A 19,415-nucleotide genomic window follows, 5' to 3' on the forward strand; every position below is an offset into this window, starting at 1 on the left:
TTGGCCACAGGTGTCAGTCGCGAGTTTAAATTTCAGAAAAACGCATATAGCCAAAATGCTATCTCAAGCTAAATTAATAAAATAATAATATTTTAGGATATTCTGAATCCTTTTATCAAGGTTCTGGCCTCCTATCATTAGGCAAACAACATGACTTTTCTCTAAAATGTAGGAAAAATACTGTAATTAAATACACTGCCTCCACTGGCGTGCCTTCTTCCCATTGTGCATTCTGGTGCCATGTGTTCCCCAGGTAAGCGACACACATGCACCCGGCCTTCCACATAATGTAAAAGAAAACGTGATTCATTTATAAAAAATATTATAATTATTTTTCATTTTAATATTTTTTTTAATAAAAATTTTTATGGACTTTTGTGAGGGACATTTTTCTAGTTATTAACGTCATAAATCTAGCAATGTTTTTTTTATATTCCTTTTTTTTTTTTTCAGATTTAATAAGACTATCATTTTCTGTAATATAACCTTGACATATTTTTAAAACTAGTTAACGCTGAATGAATGCGTGAATGATGCAATTTTTTATTGTTAATCAAGCTCTTGACATTTTTCCTCTTTTGAAAAGTCAGGATTTTATCTTTTGCTACTGGAATGCAAAAATTATATTTGTTGTAGTTTCCGTTCACCACTATAGAAGCTTACCCAAGTGTGACGACTTCAGCTTCCGAGAACACTAGACATGTAAAAAAGCGTCTCTTAAAGCTGCTGTCAGTAACTTTTTTTGTGCTCAAGATTTACAAAAATTATATAATGAGACTGTACAACATGAATCCATTTTCCAAACTGTGTTTTTGTCTTACCCTGAATCATTATGGTACACTTATAATAAGTATTTATATTGGGACTATTTCAGACCAGACTGGTAGGAACCGCTGCGGAGGAGCACAGTCCCTGCATGACTCACCATAGACATAAACAGAGAGAAGTAGCTCCGGCCCCAATGTTCTTCCGCAAGACGCATGCAGTTCTGTTTATTAACCGCTAGAGCGCAAAAAGATACAGACTGCAGCTTTAATATATTAATTATATAATTTTAAGGACCTTTTAGGCTTTTTTACATGTTCAACATTCTTTAGTGTGTAAAGTTGCTGTTTGAGCATGAAAAATGTCTGCAAAGTTACAAAGCACAAAGTCAATCCAATGATAGTTATTATATCTAGTCCAGTCATGAACCTCAAGAGGGCGCAGGTCCTTTACATGCAATATGCAAGCAATCACATAATTACCGCATGGCACAAGCTGATTGGCCTCTGCTTATCCTGCAGCCAATGAGATTGTTTGCCAACATTTAAATAGTCTTGTCCAGTGTTTGCTGTAAGTTAGTCCTGTAGTGCGCTATCAGAGTTCCTCTGAACTCCTCCACCTCCCCCAGCTCCACCTGCCTAGATCTGCTACAGGAATTATGTATGTCTATTCATGCAGCAGCAGTAGCATAGAGTATCTTACATATTCACAGCAGCATGTCTGTGTATCTATTAGCAGTAGCAAGTCCATACTTGCTCTGTAGCAGCATAGCAGATAGTCTGCTAAGACCAAATACATTAGCATTGCCGTATTCAATAACATGCTAAAAGTGTTCCGAGAGTTGTCGTAAGTGAACTCTCCCAATAACTCCCTAAAATGCCTTGATTGTAGTCTTCTTATTCTTGTAGTTTTCTTCCGGGAACGAACACGATATTCCAGGCATACACAAAATAAAGGGGCGTGGCCTGGTTGAGTTAATTAGTAGTGTGTTGAAACAATTACATTAAGGGGCGTGATGTTTCCCAAACATGCTCAAAGTGGTTGACCAATCACAACACACTGGTTCAGCTGACCAATCAGAGCACATTGTGCTTTTTGATAGGAGGGGCTTCATAGAGACAGGAACAAAATGGAGCGTTACTAACAGACTGGAAAGAGAGGTGCTGCAACAATGTCAAATGATGTGTTTTTTGAACATTCAAGCATGAAAACCTATTCAAGTAGAGTTCAAAAACAAAGTCAAGTCTTTGTGAAGGGGCTGTGTACATAATTGGATCTCTTTTTATGAAATTTCTCTTACATAACTGATGTTGACATCATCATAACACTGTAAGTGCAAACTTTTTCTAGGGACAAATGCCATCTTTCTTCTTATGTGTTGAAGTTTATCTAATCCTCTCTAGATGATTAATGGTTTCTAAGCAGTGAGCTCATTATTTGAGCGGTTTACCTCAATCTCGCGCAGCAGCTCGGACTGGCCACACGTCTCTAGGTCTTCCAGGGCTTGGCACCAGAAGCTGTCCTCCTGCTCCATTATGAGACCATCGGCATGCGTCTGGCTGCTGTATCTGCGGCAGACACACAGATTAGAGTCAATAAGACATGAGGCACTTAAGCAGGCACTGACATCCGGCACTCTGGCACCAGCCTTGGCACGTTAAGAAGAACCGCAAGGATGGGTGGAGAGGGGGCATCTTGCGAAAGAAACTGTAGGCCTGAAGCCCTGGTGTTTAAAGGGACAGTTGACTGAAAAATACAATTTCAGAATTAACTTTCCCTCACGAGTGGTGATGAATAATTAATCAAGTGTAAATTAAAAATAAGGTATCACTATTTTTCGATGGTCCACTTCTACTGATTATAAGTAACTTTACAACTACAGTTCAACTTATTCTACTAACCTGAACCCTAACACCTAACCTAGCAGTCTACTAAAGTCTACTAACCCATTTGTGCCCAAATTGTTCTGAATGGTTTCATGCATATGGTCATGTAAATAGTGTCCTATGTGAACATGTTCTGCATTTTTATTTTACTGATTCTACAACCCTTCAATGTCAAATTTGAATAGGAGGAGAACATTTGTCATCTAACTCAAAATAACTTCTTTCAACAGATCAATCTTTATTCATAAACAAATTTTGTGTATAAAAGTCGAAGAACATTCAATGCAAACTCAAAAAAGCTGCATCTATCTTATAATCTTTTGACTGTAAAAACACAACAAACAACAAATATCTTAAAAAAACAACAAAAGTCTTAAAGTGGTGTAACATAGGTAAGAATAAAGTGCAGCCATTAAGTTGCCCCAATAGGGCATTGTGTATCAAAAAGTTAAATGAAAATAAATAAATAGATTGACGAAAAAATTACATCTATATAACAACAAAAACAATAGTATAGGTCCCATAGTATTCAATGGCTGACTTTAATGGGTGATTTCATATAATAATGTAAATGTAAACTCATTACTTGTCTGAATTTCCACATTATAATGGAATCGTAAGCTACTAGTCATAAAATAAATTAAGGTATTTGACCAATTAGAATGAAACGCATCCATTCCGGTCCTCAATATTTTGGCCTCTTACAAGACATAATATCATAAAATATGATATTTTTCCCTATCGAATGAAGGTCTACTGTACAGTAGAGATGCCAGTTAAAGGTTTAAGTTATGTTTTAGGTGGGATATTATGGAAGCAAAAAGCACTAAACAAGATAAAAAACCTTGATTTATTAACCTGTTAACACAGTATACCCCATTTCCCCATTATATCTACTTACAAGTCATTTGCCTTGCCGATTGGACTTTTGACTAAGTATGCTAAAAACTATAGATCTGTTTTAAGATTTGTTTTGTTTGGGTGATTCTAGAGACCTTCACGATTATGTATATATATATATATATATATATATATATATATATATATATATATATATATATATATATATATATATATATATATATATATATATATATATATATGTCAACAAAAAATACTTATTAGTAACATGAAAATAAACATTCTTTGGGAGGGTTTGCCTTCGCTATGCTTCCTGGAAGTAGGGGTAGGAAGTTGGCAGTCCCATGTGACAGGAAGGAAGTTAATACCTTTTTTTTCTTCTTGAAATCCTTTATTTGGTTGTTTGCTTGTGTGTCATTAGGATATAAAACATGGATAACATCTAGAAAAATACTAACAGAAGGAAAATTACAAATATACACTGTGGCAACTATAGAGTTAGAGTTAGTTGACATGTAGTATTTACGATTATATTTGGCTAATCACCATTAGTAAATTTTTGCGATAAATAATTACTTCACAAAACATCTCTCATGAAGCATAAACATAATTAACAGAAGAAAAAAAAACTTGCTGTGTAGGACTCGTCACTTGCCATTGGAAGCTTCTTGTAGCAGCCTACCTGCTGGATCCTGCAGCCCAGAGCCATATAATAATATAATAATTATATTATAGCCATATAATAATTTTCAACGGCACTGACTGTCGGTCAGTGATGGGTGTAATGCATTACTAAGTAACTATTACTGTAATTGAATTACTTTTCCCTTGAAAAAGTAATGGATTACTCTTAATTTTTCTAACAACAAGTATTGGCATTAGCATCTGATTCAAACATTCAAACAAGGAAAAAGTTAATATTACGGCTGTAAAACGCTTAATCGCAATTAATCACATCCAAAATAAAAGTTTGTGTTTACATAATATAGGTGTGTACTGTGTATAATTATTATGTATATTTGAATACACACATACATGTAAATATTTAAAGGGGTCATGAATTGAGAAATCAACTTTCCCTTGAACTTTTGGTATATAAAAGGTCATGGAAATATAAGAATATCCTGTAAGTTTCAGAGCTGAAAACTTCCTTGTAACGACAGCTTTTTCAAAGTGACAGAATATTTTTCTTCCTTTTTTGAGCTTGGAGAACTTCCTGTCTTACCCGGCAGCTTTATCCCAGTCGTCTTCACTGAATCCTCCGTCACTGAAGGGGTAGTTTTTGCGGCGGGAGGGAGGTGGAGTGCTGTTTCTCTGCTTGGTGTTACGCCACTCGTGAGGGTGTAATGCAATCCCAGCAGCCTGATGGATGTAGGCACCTTTGGAGAAGGTCATACGTTTTACTACAGCTGTCGATAGATTAACAGCATAGAGATTTACGTGCTCACTAAGATTGAGCCCACCTTGGCTGCTATAACCAGCATCAATTCCCGAGCCGTCCCATGATTCCATCGCTGAATCCACGCTGGGGATGGTGGTGGAATAAATGTCGGACAGTTTATTGGTCTTCTGCGAGTCTGTCATCTCGTCCTCATTATCGCTGAGCTCGTTATCGAGATCGTTCTCTTTATTTTTGTCATCTGGTGCTGAAGAGAGAATGACGATTATCATACACATACATATATATATATATATATATATATATATATATATATATATTCCTCCATATTAAACATAAGGCCTATTTTTGGCCTATTAGCTGCATAGGATCCTTCTATTTGAGACTTACTGTCAGTCTGTTTCTTGATTTTGAGGGTGACTGTTTCTCCTGCCATCTGCAGCAGGTGTATGGCTTCACTGAGCGGTTTGCCCTTCAGACTGACGCTGTTGATGGCCAGAATGCGATCTCCAACATGAATGGCTCCAGTCCTGAGAGAACAGACAACACCGTCACAGCGATAAACAACGATACATGGACACTCTAGCATTGAGGACTTTTAGGAAAGAAACGCTCACTTTAAAAACCGATCCTCGGGACATAAAGAGTCTGTAATTGGAGAAACAACTGTATATGTTTGTGTGCACTTTGATGCACATTAATTCTTGAATGTTTTGAGTTAACATTACCAATAAATGTTTTGCTTGTGTGTGTGTGTGAGTGTGTGTATGTGTGAGTGTGTGTGTGTGTGTGTGTGTGTGTGTGTGTGTGTGTGTGTGTTTTGTGTATGTGTGCATGTGCGTGTGTTGTGAATGTGTATATGTGTGTGTTTTGTGTATGTGTTGTGAATGTGTTTCGTGTGCATGTGTGTTTGTGTGTGTATGTGTGTTTTGTGAGTGAGTGTGTGTGTGTTTTGTGTATGTGTGCGTGTTTTGTGAATGTGTATATGTGTGTGTGTGTGTGTGTGTGTGTTTTGTGAGTGAGTGTGTTTTGTGAGTGAGTGTGTGTGTGTGTGTGTGTGTGTTTTGTGTATGTGTGCGTGTTTTGTGAATGTGTATATGTGTGTGTGTTTTGTGTATGTGTTGTGAATGTGTTTCATCTGTATGTGTGTTTGTGTGTGTGTTTGTGTGTATGTGTGTTTTGTGAGTGTGTGTGTGTGTTTTGTGTATGTGTGCGTGTTTTGTGAATGTGTATATGTGTGTGTGTGTGTGTGTGTGTGTGTGTGTGTGTGTGTTAGGGGTGGCACGGTTCACAAAACCCACGGTTAGGTTCGTATCACGGTTTTCGGTTTTCGGTTTTCGGCTTTCGGTTCTCCCGCTCCGCATCCTCCAACAACTCCAGGCAGCCTTCCTTTTCTCTCTCACTTGCCTTTCTACACGTGACGTGACCTGCAGCACTCCACTTTTACTTTACTGTATGTCCACATACACACACACACCTCTTATTTTGTGCGAAAAGGACACCCACTGTCTGAGGTAACATACGGGCACGAGGATACATTGCGCATGCGTTGAACCGTGTGACGCACACACTCCGAACCGAGACAAGCGAACCGAACGATTCGTTTTCTTTCCATGTACCGTGCCACCCCTAGTGTGTGTGTCTCTGTTTTGTGTGTGTGTTGTGTGTGTTTTGTGTATATGCGTGTTGTGTGTTTGGTGTGTGTGTGTGTGTGTTTTGTGTATGTGTTGTGAATGTGTTTTGTGTGTTTGTGTATGTGTGTTTGTGTGTGTTTGTGTGTATGTGTTGTGTGTGTGAGTGTGTGCGTGTTGTGTATGTGTGTGTGTGTGTGTGTGTGTTGGTTTGAGTGTGTGCTGTCTATGTGTGTTTTGTGTATGTGTGTGAGTGTGTGTTTGTATATTTGAGTGTATGTTGTGTGTGTGTGTGTGTGTGTGTGTGTTGTGTATGTGTGTTTTGTGTGTATGTGTGTTGTGTGTGTTTTGTGTGTGTGTGTGTGTGTGTGCGCGTGTGCGCTTTTTGTGTATGTGTGTGTGTGTGTGTTTTGTGTGTTTTTGTATGTGTGTGTGTTTTTTATGTGTGTGTTTTTTGTGTAGTCTGTGTGTTGTGAATGTGTGTGTTGTGTATGTGTGAGTGGGTGTGTGTGTTGTGTTGTGTACGCGTGTTTGTGTGTGGATCTGTGTGTGTTGTGTCTAAATGTAACGTTTTATTCAAAAATACTGACTGAATTACTCTGGTTATTATTATTATTTTTTTATTATTATTATTATTAATCACTGTAAATATTATTACTTTTAATTATTAGATTATGTATATGCTAGGCATATGTTTAGTTTACAAAAGTGGTTTAGAAAATTGAAAGAAGAAAACATGATTAATTATCAATAATCAATTAATATTTAAAACAATAATTATAATAATAACAACAATAACATCTAAATTGAATAGTTCTATTTAAATGATACTTAATAATGACAACAACTAAGAAGTACAGTATCTAAATTGACTGGTTTTATTCAAATAAATAGGTTTTATTTAATATAGCTGAATTACCCTGACTATTTTTATTATTGCTTTTAATTAATAAACACATTTTCACTTTTTGGTGTGCTGTGGAACAAGACGTATTAGGAAATGCATCATCTAAAATCATTCAAAATGTGGGTATTAAACATTCAGGCTTTAGAAAGGAAATCAGATGCACACATGAGAGCATTCAAAGAGAGCTGAGAGAGACTCTGTGTGCTGGTCTGTTTGAGGGTGTCACAGCAGCTGTACAGAGGGCGGTTTGGGAGTCGACCCGTCTGACCCGAGGCTCACCTCTCAGCGAGACCCCTCTTGGTCAGGCCTGAGATGATGATGGGGTCAAAGGGCTCCTCCGTGCCAGAGATGGTGATGCCCAGCGGGCCGCCGTACCGCTTCAGCTCCACCGTGTAGATGATGGAGCCGGATGACTCCTGCTCGTCTGGACACACAAAATGACAGAAAAGTTATCAACAGGATAGAGAAAGGAGGAGTTTCTACTTTTATATATCTTTTGGAGGACGCTAGATTCATCAGACATGCATTCAAATCAACATATTATGAATATTCAATAGTGAACACAAGAGCTGGGTATTTAAATGTTCTCTTTATTTGCTCTTGGAGCTGGAAATAGACCCGTCTCGGACTCAATTTTCATTTCAAAGGAACGATGAGACGCTTCATCTGCTATTCTGACCACACACTGTTTCACCTCATAACAAAACCTGAGCTTTTCTAGCAACATGCTACATGTCGAGATGTTGAAAGAACTCTGTCTATCATGTCAACAAAATAACAGAATGGATACATAAAGGATACAGACAGTATTTCACTACATAATTCCTATTTGTGTTATTTTTATAGTTTTGATGACACCAATGTTATAAATGCAGAAAATAGCAATAAAGAAAGAGTAGGTGGCCAAATGTTTGATTGACAGCGTCACACACCAGGTTTTGTTTGTCATTATATTTGCACCCTTAGATAATATATATATATTTTTTACATTTTATGTAGTTGTACTGACACCTGCTTGTTGAATGTTGAATAACACATTCATGCTTTCAGTATGATGCTTTCATTTTAGATTTGAAATGCTTTAAAATCAAAAACGTTGATTTAGCGGAATTAAATTAAATGCATTTAACCATGTCATTTTTTCCTTTTTTATTTTTTTCCAAGAGGCAATAAAATAAAACAATAAAAATAAAGAAAAGAAATAAAAGAAAATAATGTAATATGAATATAAAATTACATAATATAATCCTAAATCGTAATATAAAAATAAATAAATAAAGTTTTTTTTTCCTAAGAAGCAAAACTAATTATATATAAATTTAAATAAAATTGGATTTATATTTCTAAAAACAAATTTATATAGGGACTATATATAAAGGGGCAAAAACAATAAAGTACATAAAATAATAAAAACATTTATAAAAATAAAATATTTCTATTTCTAAGAGGCAAAACAACCTTTTTATTTGATGTTTTTATAATTTATAATCATAAATAATAAATATACGATGAATATTAAATTACATATGTATGATGTATATGATAAATGATCAAATACAATTTTAAAAGATTTAAATTTATAAGAGGCAAAATATCCATAAACAATAATATGACAAATTAGATAAATTTTAAAACTGTATTTTATCATAGTTACAATTACAATTATAAGATAAAATAAAAAAGGATTTATATTTCTAAGATGCAAAAATAACTATATATCAGATAAACAATAATGAAAAAATATTAAATAAAAAATATGAAAACATGTATATACACACTATTACATCCATTTTTTTATATATACTTATATATTTTTTTTCTAAGAGGCAGTATGTATATATATATATATATATATATATATATATATATATATATATATATATATATATATATATATATATATATATATATATATATAATTTGTAAGGATATTGAAAATCATCAAAGAGACTATTGAGAAATAGAAGAGAACGCAAAAGTCCAAAACATCCAAATACACAGTCATCCTAAAAATATGTTTTCTTAAAGCTACATATAATTCCCCATGTCTTTCTTTTAAAATACGAATTGATTGTGAGATTCAGCCAATCCTGAAGCTGGACTGCAGGTCCACATCAGCACACACACCTGAGTTGTCCTCATCCTTGCGGATTTTGAGTTTGACCAGGTCTTCGCTCAGCTGGAGAATCTGGACGGCGTCTTCCATGGAGCAGTTCTCCAGGCGGATGTTATCTATGGCTAGCAGCTTGTCTCCGGGCTCCAGAGTTCCTGTTCTGCAGGAAACAACCATGAAATGTGCTTCAGTTCCACAAACAAACACAAGAAAAGCCTGTGGAGTTAGTCCACAACAAACTTTATACTTCTTTTTTCTGCAATACAAAGTTGCCAAGAGTTATTTTACCGAACAAGAAAAGAGAACAAGTATATATTAACAATATAATTACATTATAATAAAACATATTTTATATACAATTTGATAATAAAATATTATTTTTATATAATAAAGCAAGTAAAGAAACCCCAGTATTTGGCAGTAATAAATAATTTATGGAGTTTGCCACCCCCTACTGGACATTACAAACACACCTCATACTTTCTGTTCCCGTGTCTATAATAATTCTAATATGTATGTGAAATATTTCAGCATTATATCATGTTAAAAAATTGGAAATTAATAAATTATATAAAATAAATAAAATAAAAATGAAGGGATTTATATTTCTAAGAAGCAAAAACTATTTATAAAATAAAATAAAACAGACATATACCAAACACATAAAAGATTATTAATATTTATGTTTCTAAGAAGCAAACCAATTATATATAAAAGTAAATAATAAAATAAATTAGGACCTGTATTTCTTAAAACAAAAAACAAACATTTTTCAAATAGAATAAAAAAATAGGATTTTTATATTTAAAAGATAAAAATTAAAATACAAATAAAATGGATATAAATTGACAAACACACACACACACACACACACGCGCACACACACACACACACACACACACACACACACACACACACACACACACACACACACACACACACACACACACACACACACACACACACACACACACACACACACACACACACACACACACACACACACACACAATAAAAATTGATTAATATGTATAAGAACAAAAACATAGTTCGGCATCAGATATCATGTCTCAAAATGTATTTTATATATTCCACATGAAATATGAATATATAATTATACCATATAAAATAAAAATGAATGAATAAATAAATAAATAAGTAAATAAACAAAGGATTATTTTCCTAAGAGGCTAAACTAATTATATATAAAATGAAATCTAAGACCATATTATATATGGTTCATATATAAATATATTTATATTTCTAAAAGGGCAAAACAATTAAAATGAAAATAAATAAATAAAATAAATTAATAGATTTATATTTCTGAGAGGCAAAAAAGAAAGCCTTTCTATGATCATCACCATTTTATAAGTGTTTTTGCCAGTGTCTGTTCATACCTGTGGGCCATGCTGCCTTTTTTAATGTCAGAGATGATAAGAGGTTCTCCTGGTTTCTTACTGGCTGTAGAAAGATGGAAAAACACAGGGTTTCAGTATGACACACACACACACGCACACACACACACACACACACACACACACACACACACACACACACACACACACACACACACACACACACACACACACACACACACACACACACACACACACACACACACACACACACACACACACACACACACACACACACACACACACACACACACACACACACACACACACACACACAACACACAGACACACACACACACACACTAAAACACACCCCCACAAACATGGTTTCAAGGCAAAAACTGACACACACACTAAAACACACCCCCACAAACATGGTTTCAAAAACTGAAGCTGGATAAGCAGAAGCATGAGCCAGACGTTCAGAGAGAATATTTTGTGCAGATGGAATAAAACATTTTAAGACCAAAATTCCATCACAAGTGTAAAAAATTCCCAACATCCAGTGGCTGTTTGGCTTGATAGCAGATGCAAATGAACTCACAAGTGTTTTCAAAAGAAATAAGGTTTTCCACAGTTTATCACAGGTGATGCAAAGTATCCTTCATGAAAAAGTACCACAGCAAATATTACTTGAATTCATATCATGGTATTTAAATTGTACTTAAAGCTAATTCAAAGAATACCACAACAATACAGAGATCCAAAAAGCATGTTTCACATCTCAAGAATTGGTCTGAAGAGCTGGAATACACACAATGCTCTCCGCCTGAGGCTTCTGAAAACACATGACACATCATCCGTTATGTTCAGGTACTCAGCAGAAAGTATTTCTGGGAGAAAGATTTGACTGGGCGAGAGCTGAAGAAAGAGAGAGCCAGAGGAAAGAATATGATCTTACAGTCACAATCAAGCTTGACTGCAGTTCACAGGCTGTTGGCACAAACAGACGTTCAAGCTGGGCCATGAAGAATTAATCATGTCAGAAGAAGCAAAATTATATACCAAATCAGCCATATAAAATGTAATAAATTACATGACCATTTAAAATAATAATTAGTGTTGCACCAGAATGAAAATTCTGGGCTGAAATGGCCGGGACTTAAAAAACGTAACTTAAATTTCATGAATTTAATGCATTAAAAAAACATTATTATATATTTTCTAACAATAAATTAAACACATTTATTTTTGCCAATTGATTAGATTTTCAGGGAACTGTAATGATAAAATGAATAGTTTGAAGATATAAAGAATAAAAAAATTATGATGGAAAATGAAACATGTCAGGACTAACACAAATTAAAATCTAAAATAATGCAACAAATCAGTGAGTCATTAAATCATTCATTCAAGAGATTTGTTCAATAAAACGCTGATTCATCCAGTAATGAAACAAGTGAAGTATATGAGTGAGTCATTGAATCATCATTCAAGAGATTTGTTCAAAAACGCTGATTCATCCAGTAATGAAACAAGTGAAGTATATAAGTGAGTCATTGAATCATCTTTCAAGATATTCATTATAAAACGCTGATTCATCCAGTAATGAAACAAGTGAAGTATATCAGTGAGTCATTGACATTCATTCAAGAGATTTGCTAAAGAAACGCTGATTCATCCTGTAATGAAACAAGTGAAGTATATCAGTGAGTCATTGAATCATTCATTCAAGAGATTTGCTAAAAAACGTTGATTCATCAAGTAATGAAACAAGTGAAGTATATCAGTGAGTCATTGAATCATTCATTCAAGATATTCGCAAAAAATGCTGAATCATCCAGTAATGAAACAAATGAAGTATATGAGTGAGTCATAGAATCATCTTTCAAGAGATTCATTCAAAAACGCTGATTCATCCAGTGATGAAACAAGTGAAGTATATGAGTGAGTCATTGAATCATCATTCAAGAGATTCATTAAAAAACGCTGATTCATCCAGTAATGAAACAAGTGAAGTATATCAGTGAGTCATTGAATCATTCATTCAAGAGATTTGCTAAAGAAACGCTGATTCATCCAGTAATGAAACAAGTGAAGTATATCAGTGAGTCATTGAATTATTCATTCAAGAGATTCGCAAAACATGCTGAATCATCCAGTAATGAAACAAGTGAAGTATATCAGTGAGTCATTGGATCATTCATTCAAGAGATTCGCAAAAAAAAAAAAAAAACGTTGATTCATCCAGTAATGAAACAAGTGCTTTTATGAGTGAGTCATTGAATAATTCATTCTAACCTTTTTTAAACAATTCAAATAGACTGCAGCGATTAACATTTAGTCAGAACCTATTGTGAATGACATGTTATTTTGTTTAGTTAGGAGAATCATGATCTTTATTTTAAACAAAAATTGTGATTCTACATTGATCAAGAATTGTGCAGCTCTATTTCCAACTCCTTTTTTACGTCTTACTATATGTAAACATAAGTACAGTAATATGTCTAAGATGTCTGAAGGACAAGATAAGAATTGTACTTAAACTTTCCGACTCTGAATCTATCACAAGTGGTTCTGCATTAGTCATTTGAATGACGGTCGGACTTCTTGTGGCAAAGCCTATGATTCATATCAACCCTCATGCAGTTTAATGGCCCATCATCCCTTAGTGTAAAGAAGCTTCAGAGGAATGTCAGATGGAAAGAAGCCAGACAGACGCAAGAGCTCTCTCAAGTAAACAAGCCCACGGAAAGCCTGGGAGAGCGGCGTAAACACTTCCTCAGAGAAGGGGCTTGGTTTATCGGGGCTAATATAACTTCATGACATGGATGAGATCGGATGTACCGTATCGGGTGGTCTGGATATGAACACGCTCCATGAGGAAAACCGATACACAGACGTGTTTGGTGACACAGAACATGACGTCTACAGTGGATGTCAAAACATTTGTACGGGTTTATTTTCCATGTGTTTAGGGATATAAAGTTTAACTACATCTCGGCGAGTTTGACAAGTGAAACGGAGAATGGTAAAATAGGCCAGGGAGAGAGGGATTTTAAAATATCCACAAAAAAAAAGATTCAGAGGGAATTGCTTAAATGTAAAAATCAGGAAAGCAAAAATTATTAGGATTATTAGGAACACCATACTAATACTGTGTTTGACCCCCTTTCGCCTTCAGAACTGCCTTAATTCTACGTGGCATTGATTCAACAAGGTGCTGAAAGCATTCTTTAGAAATGTTGGCCCATATTGATAGGATAGCATCTTGCAGTTGATGGAGATTTGTGGGATGCACATCCAGGGCACGAAGCTCCCGTTCCACCACATCCCAAAGATGCTCTATTGGGTTGAGATCTGGTGACTGTGGGGGCCATTTTAGTACAGTGAACTCATTGTCATGTTCAAGAAACCAATTTGAAATGATTCGAGCTTTGTGACATGGTGCATTATCCTGCTGGAAGTAGCCATCAGAGGATGGGGACATGGTGGTCATAAAGGGATGGACATGGTCAGAAACAATGCTCAGGTAGGCCGTGGCATTTAAACCATGCCCAATTGGCACTAAGGGGCCTAAAGTGTGCCAAGAAAACATCCCCTACACCATTACACCACCATTACCAGCCTGCACAGTGGTAACAAGGCATGATGGATCCATGTTCTCATTCTGTTTACGCCAAATTTTGACTCTACCATCTGAATGTCTCAACAGAAATCGAGACTAATCAGACCAGGCAACATTTTTCCAGTCTTCAGCTGTCCAATTTTGGTAAGCTTGTGCAAATTGTAGCCTCTTTTTCCTATTTGTAGTGGAGATGAGTGGTACCCGGTGGGGTCTTCTGCTGTTGTAGCCCATCCGCCTCAAGGTTGTGCGTGTTGTAGCTTCACAAATGCATTGCTGCATACCTCGGTTGTAACGAGTGGTTATTTCAGTCAAAGTTGCTCTTCTATCAGCTTGAATCATTCGGCCCATTCTCCTCTGACCTCTAGCATCAACAAGGCATTTTCGCCCACAGGACTGATGCATACTGGATGTTTTTCCCTTTTCACACCATTCTTTGTAAACCCTAGAAATGGTTGTGTGTGAAAATCCCAGTAACTGAGCAGATTGTGAAATACTCAGACCGGCCCGTCTGGCACCAACAACCATGCCACGCTCAAAATTGCTTAAATCACCTTTCTTTCCCACTCCAGTTTGGAGTTCAGGAGATTGTCTTGACCAGGACCACACCCCTAAATGCATTGAAGTAACTGCCATGTGATTGGTTGATTAGATAATTGCATTAATGAGAAATTGAACAGGTGTTCCTAATAATCATTTAGTTGAATATATATATATATATATTAGTGCTGGGCATCGATTAAAAAAAATTAACTAATTAATCACACTTTTTTCTGTAATTAATCGCGATTAATCGCAAGTTTTTAATATTTTACGTTTTTAATATTTTGATATTGTAATAATTTCAGTTACTCTCCAAATTAATGTATAAACAATTTAAAGACAGCATATTTTAAATATGTGTTGTATTGTCATATTTTTATGAATGAAGGCCAGTATCACTGATACTAAAGTGTCTATGAAACATTAATGACGTTACATTACAGTATAACTGAAAGCTCCCAATTTCAACATTTATTAGGCTTTAAAAAAACAACTTTTAATTTAAGTGAACTTAAAACAATCTTTACATAAACCCAAAATAATAAATGTTATATTTACCCATGGCCTTCCCTGTTATACATATACAGAAATATAATAGTTATCTTTCTTAACTGCATAAATAATAAATTAAATATAGCCTAGATGAATCATCATTAAAGCTAAAATTTTCTCTGTTCCCGTTGTTCTTTGATGAACATTAATGACAGGCATCATCAGTGCTCCTGTCACTTTAAGAACAGCCGCGGATCTCACGCGCTGTCCCGCGCATCTCATTTCCTCACAACTCTTTAAGTTCATTTAAGACGTTATTTAACTAATTTAAGACTCCTAATATGAGAATACTCAAAATCCTCTGTGTTATTGTTTGTTCAAGAGCAAAAGAGAACTCGATGTGAGCAGGAAACTGACGCGAGTCTATCTATGCGTCGAGTGTGTGTGTGTGTGTCCCTTGATTAGCTGACATGAGACGCATCCACACAGACAGGACACTGACACACACACACACACACACACACACACACACACACACACACACACACACACACACACACACACACACACACACACACACACACACACACACACACACACACACACACACACACACACACAGGACATTGACATACAGGGCGTTCGCTTGTGTCTTGTCACGCTTGGAAGCATTTACATGAATAAGAGCGTGATGATCATGTACCGCTAAGCAAAAATGGATATAAAAACGGACGCTGCGTTATTTGCATTAAATATTTTAATTGCGTTAAGCTGAAAAAATTAATCGCCCGCGTTAACGCGTTAATTTGCCCAGCCCTAATATATATATATATATATATATATATATATATATATATATATATATATATATATATATATATATATATATATATATATATATATATATATATATATATATACACTCTAAAAAAAAAGGCTCGTAATCATAGGGGAACCTTTTTTAGTGCTATATAGCACCAATTTTGGTGCTTCAGTGGTTCTTCAGCGGTTCTTCAGAGGTGCTATATAGCACCTTAGTCAAAGAACCGGTGAAGAACCTCTGAAGAACCGCTGAAGAACCTCTGAAGAACCGCTGAAGAACCACTGAAGCACCAAAATTGGTGCTATATAGCACTAAAAAAGGTTCCCCTATGATTACGAGCCAAGAACCATTTTTGGTGCAATATAGAACCTTTTTTTTTTTTAGAGTGTATATATAGAGACTCAACTAAAGGATTATTATGCATTTAGGGGTGTGGTCCTGGTCAGAACAATCTCCTGAACTCCAAACTGAATGTCAGAATGGGAAAGAAAGGTGATTTAAGCAATTTTGAGCGTGGCATGGTTGTTGGTGCCAGACAGGCCGGTCTGAGTATTTCACAATCTGCTCAGTTACTGGGATTTTCGCGCACAGCCATTTCTAGGGTTTACAAAGAACGGTGTGAAAAGGAAAAAACATCCAGTGTGCGGCAGTCCTGTGGGCGAAAATGCCTTGTTGATGCTAGAGGTCAGAGGAGAATGGGCCGACTGATTCAAGCTGATAGAAGAGCAACTTTGACTGAAATAACCACTCGTTACAACCGAGGTATGCAGCAATGCATTTGTGAAGCCACAACACGCACAACCTTGAGGCGGATGGACTACAACAGCAGAAGACCCCACCGGGTACCACTCATCTCCACTACAAATAGGAAAAAGAGGCTACAATTTTCACGAGCTCACCAAAATTGGACAGTTGAAGACTGGAAAAATGTTGCCTGGTCTGATGAGTCTCGATTTCTGTTGAGACATTCAGATGGTAGAGTGAAAATTTTGGGTAAACAGAATGAGAACATGTCTCCATCATGCCTTGTTACCACTGTGCAGGCTGGTGGTGGTGATGTAATGGTGTGGGGGATGTTTTCTTGGCACACTTTAGGCCCCTTAGTGCCAATTGGGCATGGTTTAAATGCCACGGCCTACCTGAGCATAGTTTCTGACCATGTCCAGCCCTTTATGACCACCATGTACCCATCCTCTGATGGCTACTTCCAGCAGGATAATGCACCATGTCACAAAGCTCGAATCATTTCAAATTGGTTTCTTGAACATGACAATGAGTTCACTGTACTAAAATGGCTCCCACAGTCACCAGATCTCAACCCAATAGAGCATCTTTGGGATGTGGTGGAACGGGAGCTTCGTGCCCTGGATGGGCATCCCACAAATCTCCATCAACTGCAAGATGCTATTCTATCAATATGGGCCAACATTTCTAAAGAATGCTTTCATCACCTTGTTGAATCAATGCCACGTAGAATTAAGGCAGTTCTGAAGGCGAAAGGGGGTCAAACACAGTATTAGTATGGTGTTCCTAATAATCCTTTAGGTGAGTATATATATATATATATTAGTTTTTTTTTAAACCATGTAGCAGGTATTTATTTTTTACAGCGCAGATATTTGTATATCTTTAATCAATTGCCACAAACTGTTGATTGTCTATGATTATTATAAGTGACTTTTCAGATTATTACTAGTCGAATAAATGGGAAACACTGGCTTTCAAGTCATTGTTAGTTTTTTTGTGATGTGACTAAAAGTGATGATGTGATGATGGTGATGAAACAAGTTTTTTTTTTCTGTCTAAGGGGGCAGTTCTTGACCAAAATATGTGGACCAAACTGAATGAAAAATATCCCCAGACCCTTGATGTCAAGAGTGAATATTCAGGTCTTACCACTGATAGTGATGCCCAGCTCCACTCCTCTTTTCTTCTGCAGCTTCACATGGAAAGTTCCACTGCTAGGCACAACAGATTCTGGCCAAAAAGTAATAAATAATGTTGAAATACAAATAAAATTGTAGGTGATTTTCAATCAAATACAAATAGAAACTAAACAAGTTCATGTTTTATGAATTCTTAGTGGGAAAATGCAGGAAAGCTCACTAACCTGCCACATCAAACTCAATCTCTAGTGTGACCTTGTTGGCCAGAGCAGCATCTCGGAGCAGCTGATTGGCCTCTTCCAGCGTTCCATCTTCTGTAGGAATTCCATTGATGGACAAGACTCTGTCTCCAACCTGGAGAAGCCCACACCTGCCAATAAAAACAAGAGAAGTACTAAAAAGCTCTAGACATATTAGTGGTTTCTTGTTTCCTTCATCCAGTTATTGAATTTAATTGAGTGGTTCTTGGCCAAAATAAGGTGTTAAGTGGACCAGACTTCATACCAATAGTCAAAAGTCTGACAGTATGAAACTAATGTCAATTTATTTGATTTTATCAAACACGAACAACAAAAATGTAGGGGTGTAACGATTCATCTACTACATCGATGTATCGATTTATATTCCTATGATCTAACTACATCATTCTGTGCTCGGCAAGTTGGCCTTCCGGACGACATATATCGATCTAACATCGTTTTAAAAGGTAATCAATCGATTGTATCGATCATAGGAAATAACGCATTGGATTTAAGCACGTCAGACTTTAAATGGATGTTTTTTCTTAGCACTTTTAATGATAAAGGCGTTAAACGTTACTCGATTCAGTCTGCCTATCTGTGACATCATCGCAACGCACGCACCAGCAGCAGCGCTAAGAAAACAAAACATAGGCGGATGGCAGAGGAGAAGCCAACGAGAGAGAAATGATCAAGCCACCAGGAGAAAGAGCTACCTGTACTTTCAACCGTTGCTAAATGTTACCTGTGCATTCCTGACACCAGTGTGCCAGCAGAGTGCGTTTTAGTACTGCTGGCGACATAGTGAACGCACAGAGAAGTGTTCTGTGGTCAGATCATGTTGATATTTTTGAAAAAGAAATCTGTAGAGTCATTGAAGAGTAGTT

General features: G+C 36.1%; 1 protein-coding gene across 3 annotated transcripts in view; it reads right to left on the reverse strand.

Moving 5' to 3' along the window:
- Window positions 1-19,415, reverse strand: part of grip2b (glutamate receptor interacting protein 2b) — a 293,833-nt gene that overhangs the window by 10,371 nt on the left and 264,047 nt on the right. For all 3 annotated transcript variants that reach the window (XM_079807131.1, XM_079807130.1, XM_079807132.1), the window contains exons 13-21: window positions 18,514-18,659; window positions 18,300-18,380; window positions 10,963-11,026; window positions 9,577-9,722; window positions 7,729-7,873; window positions 5,302-5,441; window positions 4,976-5,158; window positions 4,738-4,891; window positions 2,216-2,333 (exon numbers count right to left, since the gene is read on the reverse strand). In XM_079807131.1, the coding sequence (XP_079663257.1) occupies window positions 2,216-2,333; window positions 4,738-4,891; window positions 4,976-5,158; window positions 5,302-5,441; window positions 7,729-7,873; window positions 9,577-9,722; window positions 10,963-11,026; window positions 18,300-18,380; window positions 18,514-18,659 (1,177 nt within the window). The remainder of the gene's footprint in view (window positions 1-2,215; window positions 2,334-4,737; window positions 4,892-4,975; window positions 5,159-5,301; window positions 5,442-7,728; window positions 7,874-9,576; window positions 9,723-10,962; window positions 11,027-18,299; window positions 18,381-18,513; window positions 18,660-19,415) is intronic.

This window comes from Gobio gobio (genome assembly GCF_949357685.1).
Source record: "Gobio gobio genome assembly, chromosome: 24".
In the NCBI taxonomy this organism is placed as follows: Eukaryota; Metazoa; Chordata; class Actinopteri; order Cypriniformes; family Gobionidae; genus Gobio; species Gobio gobio.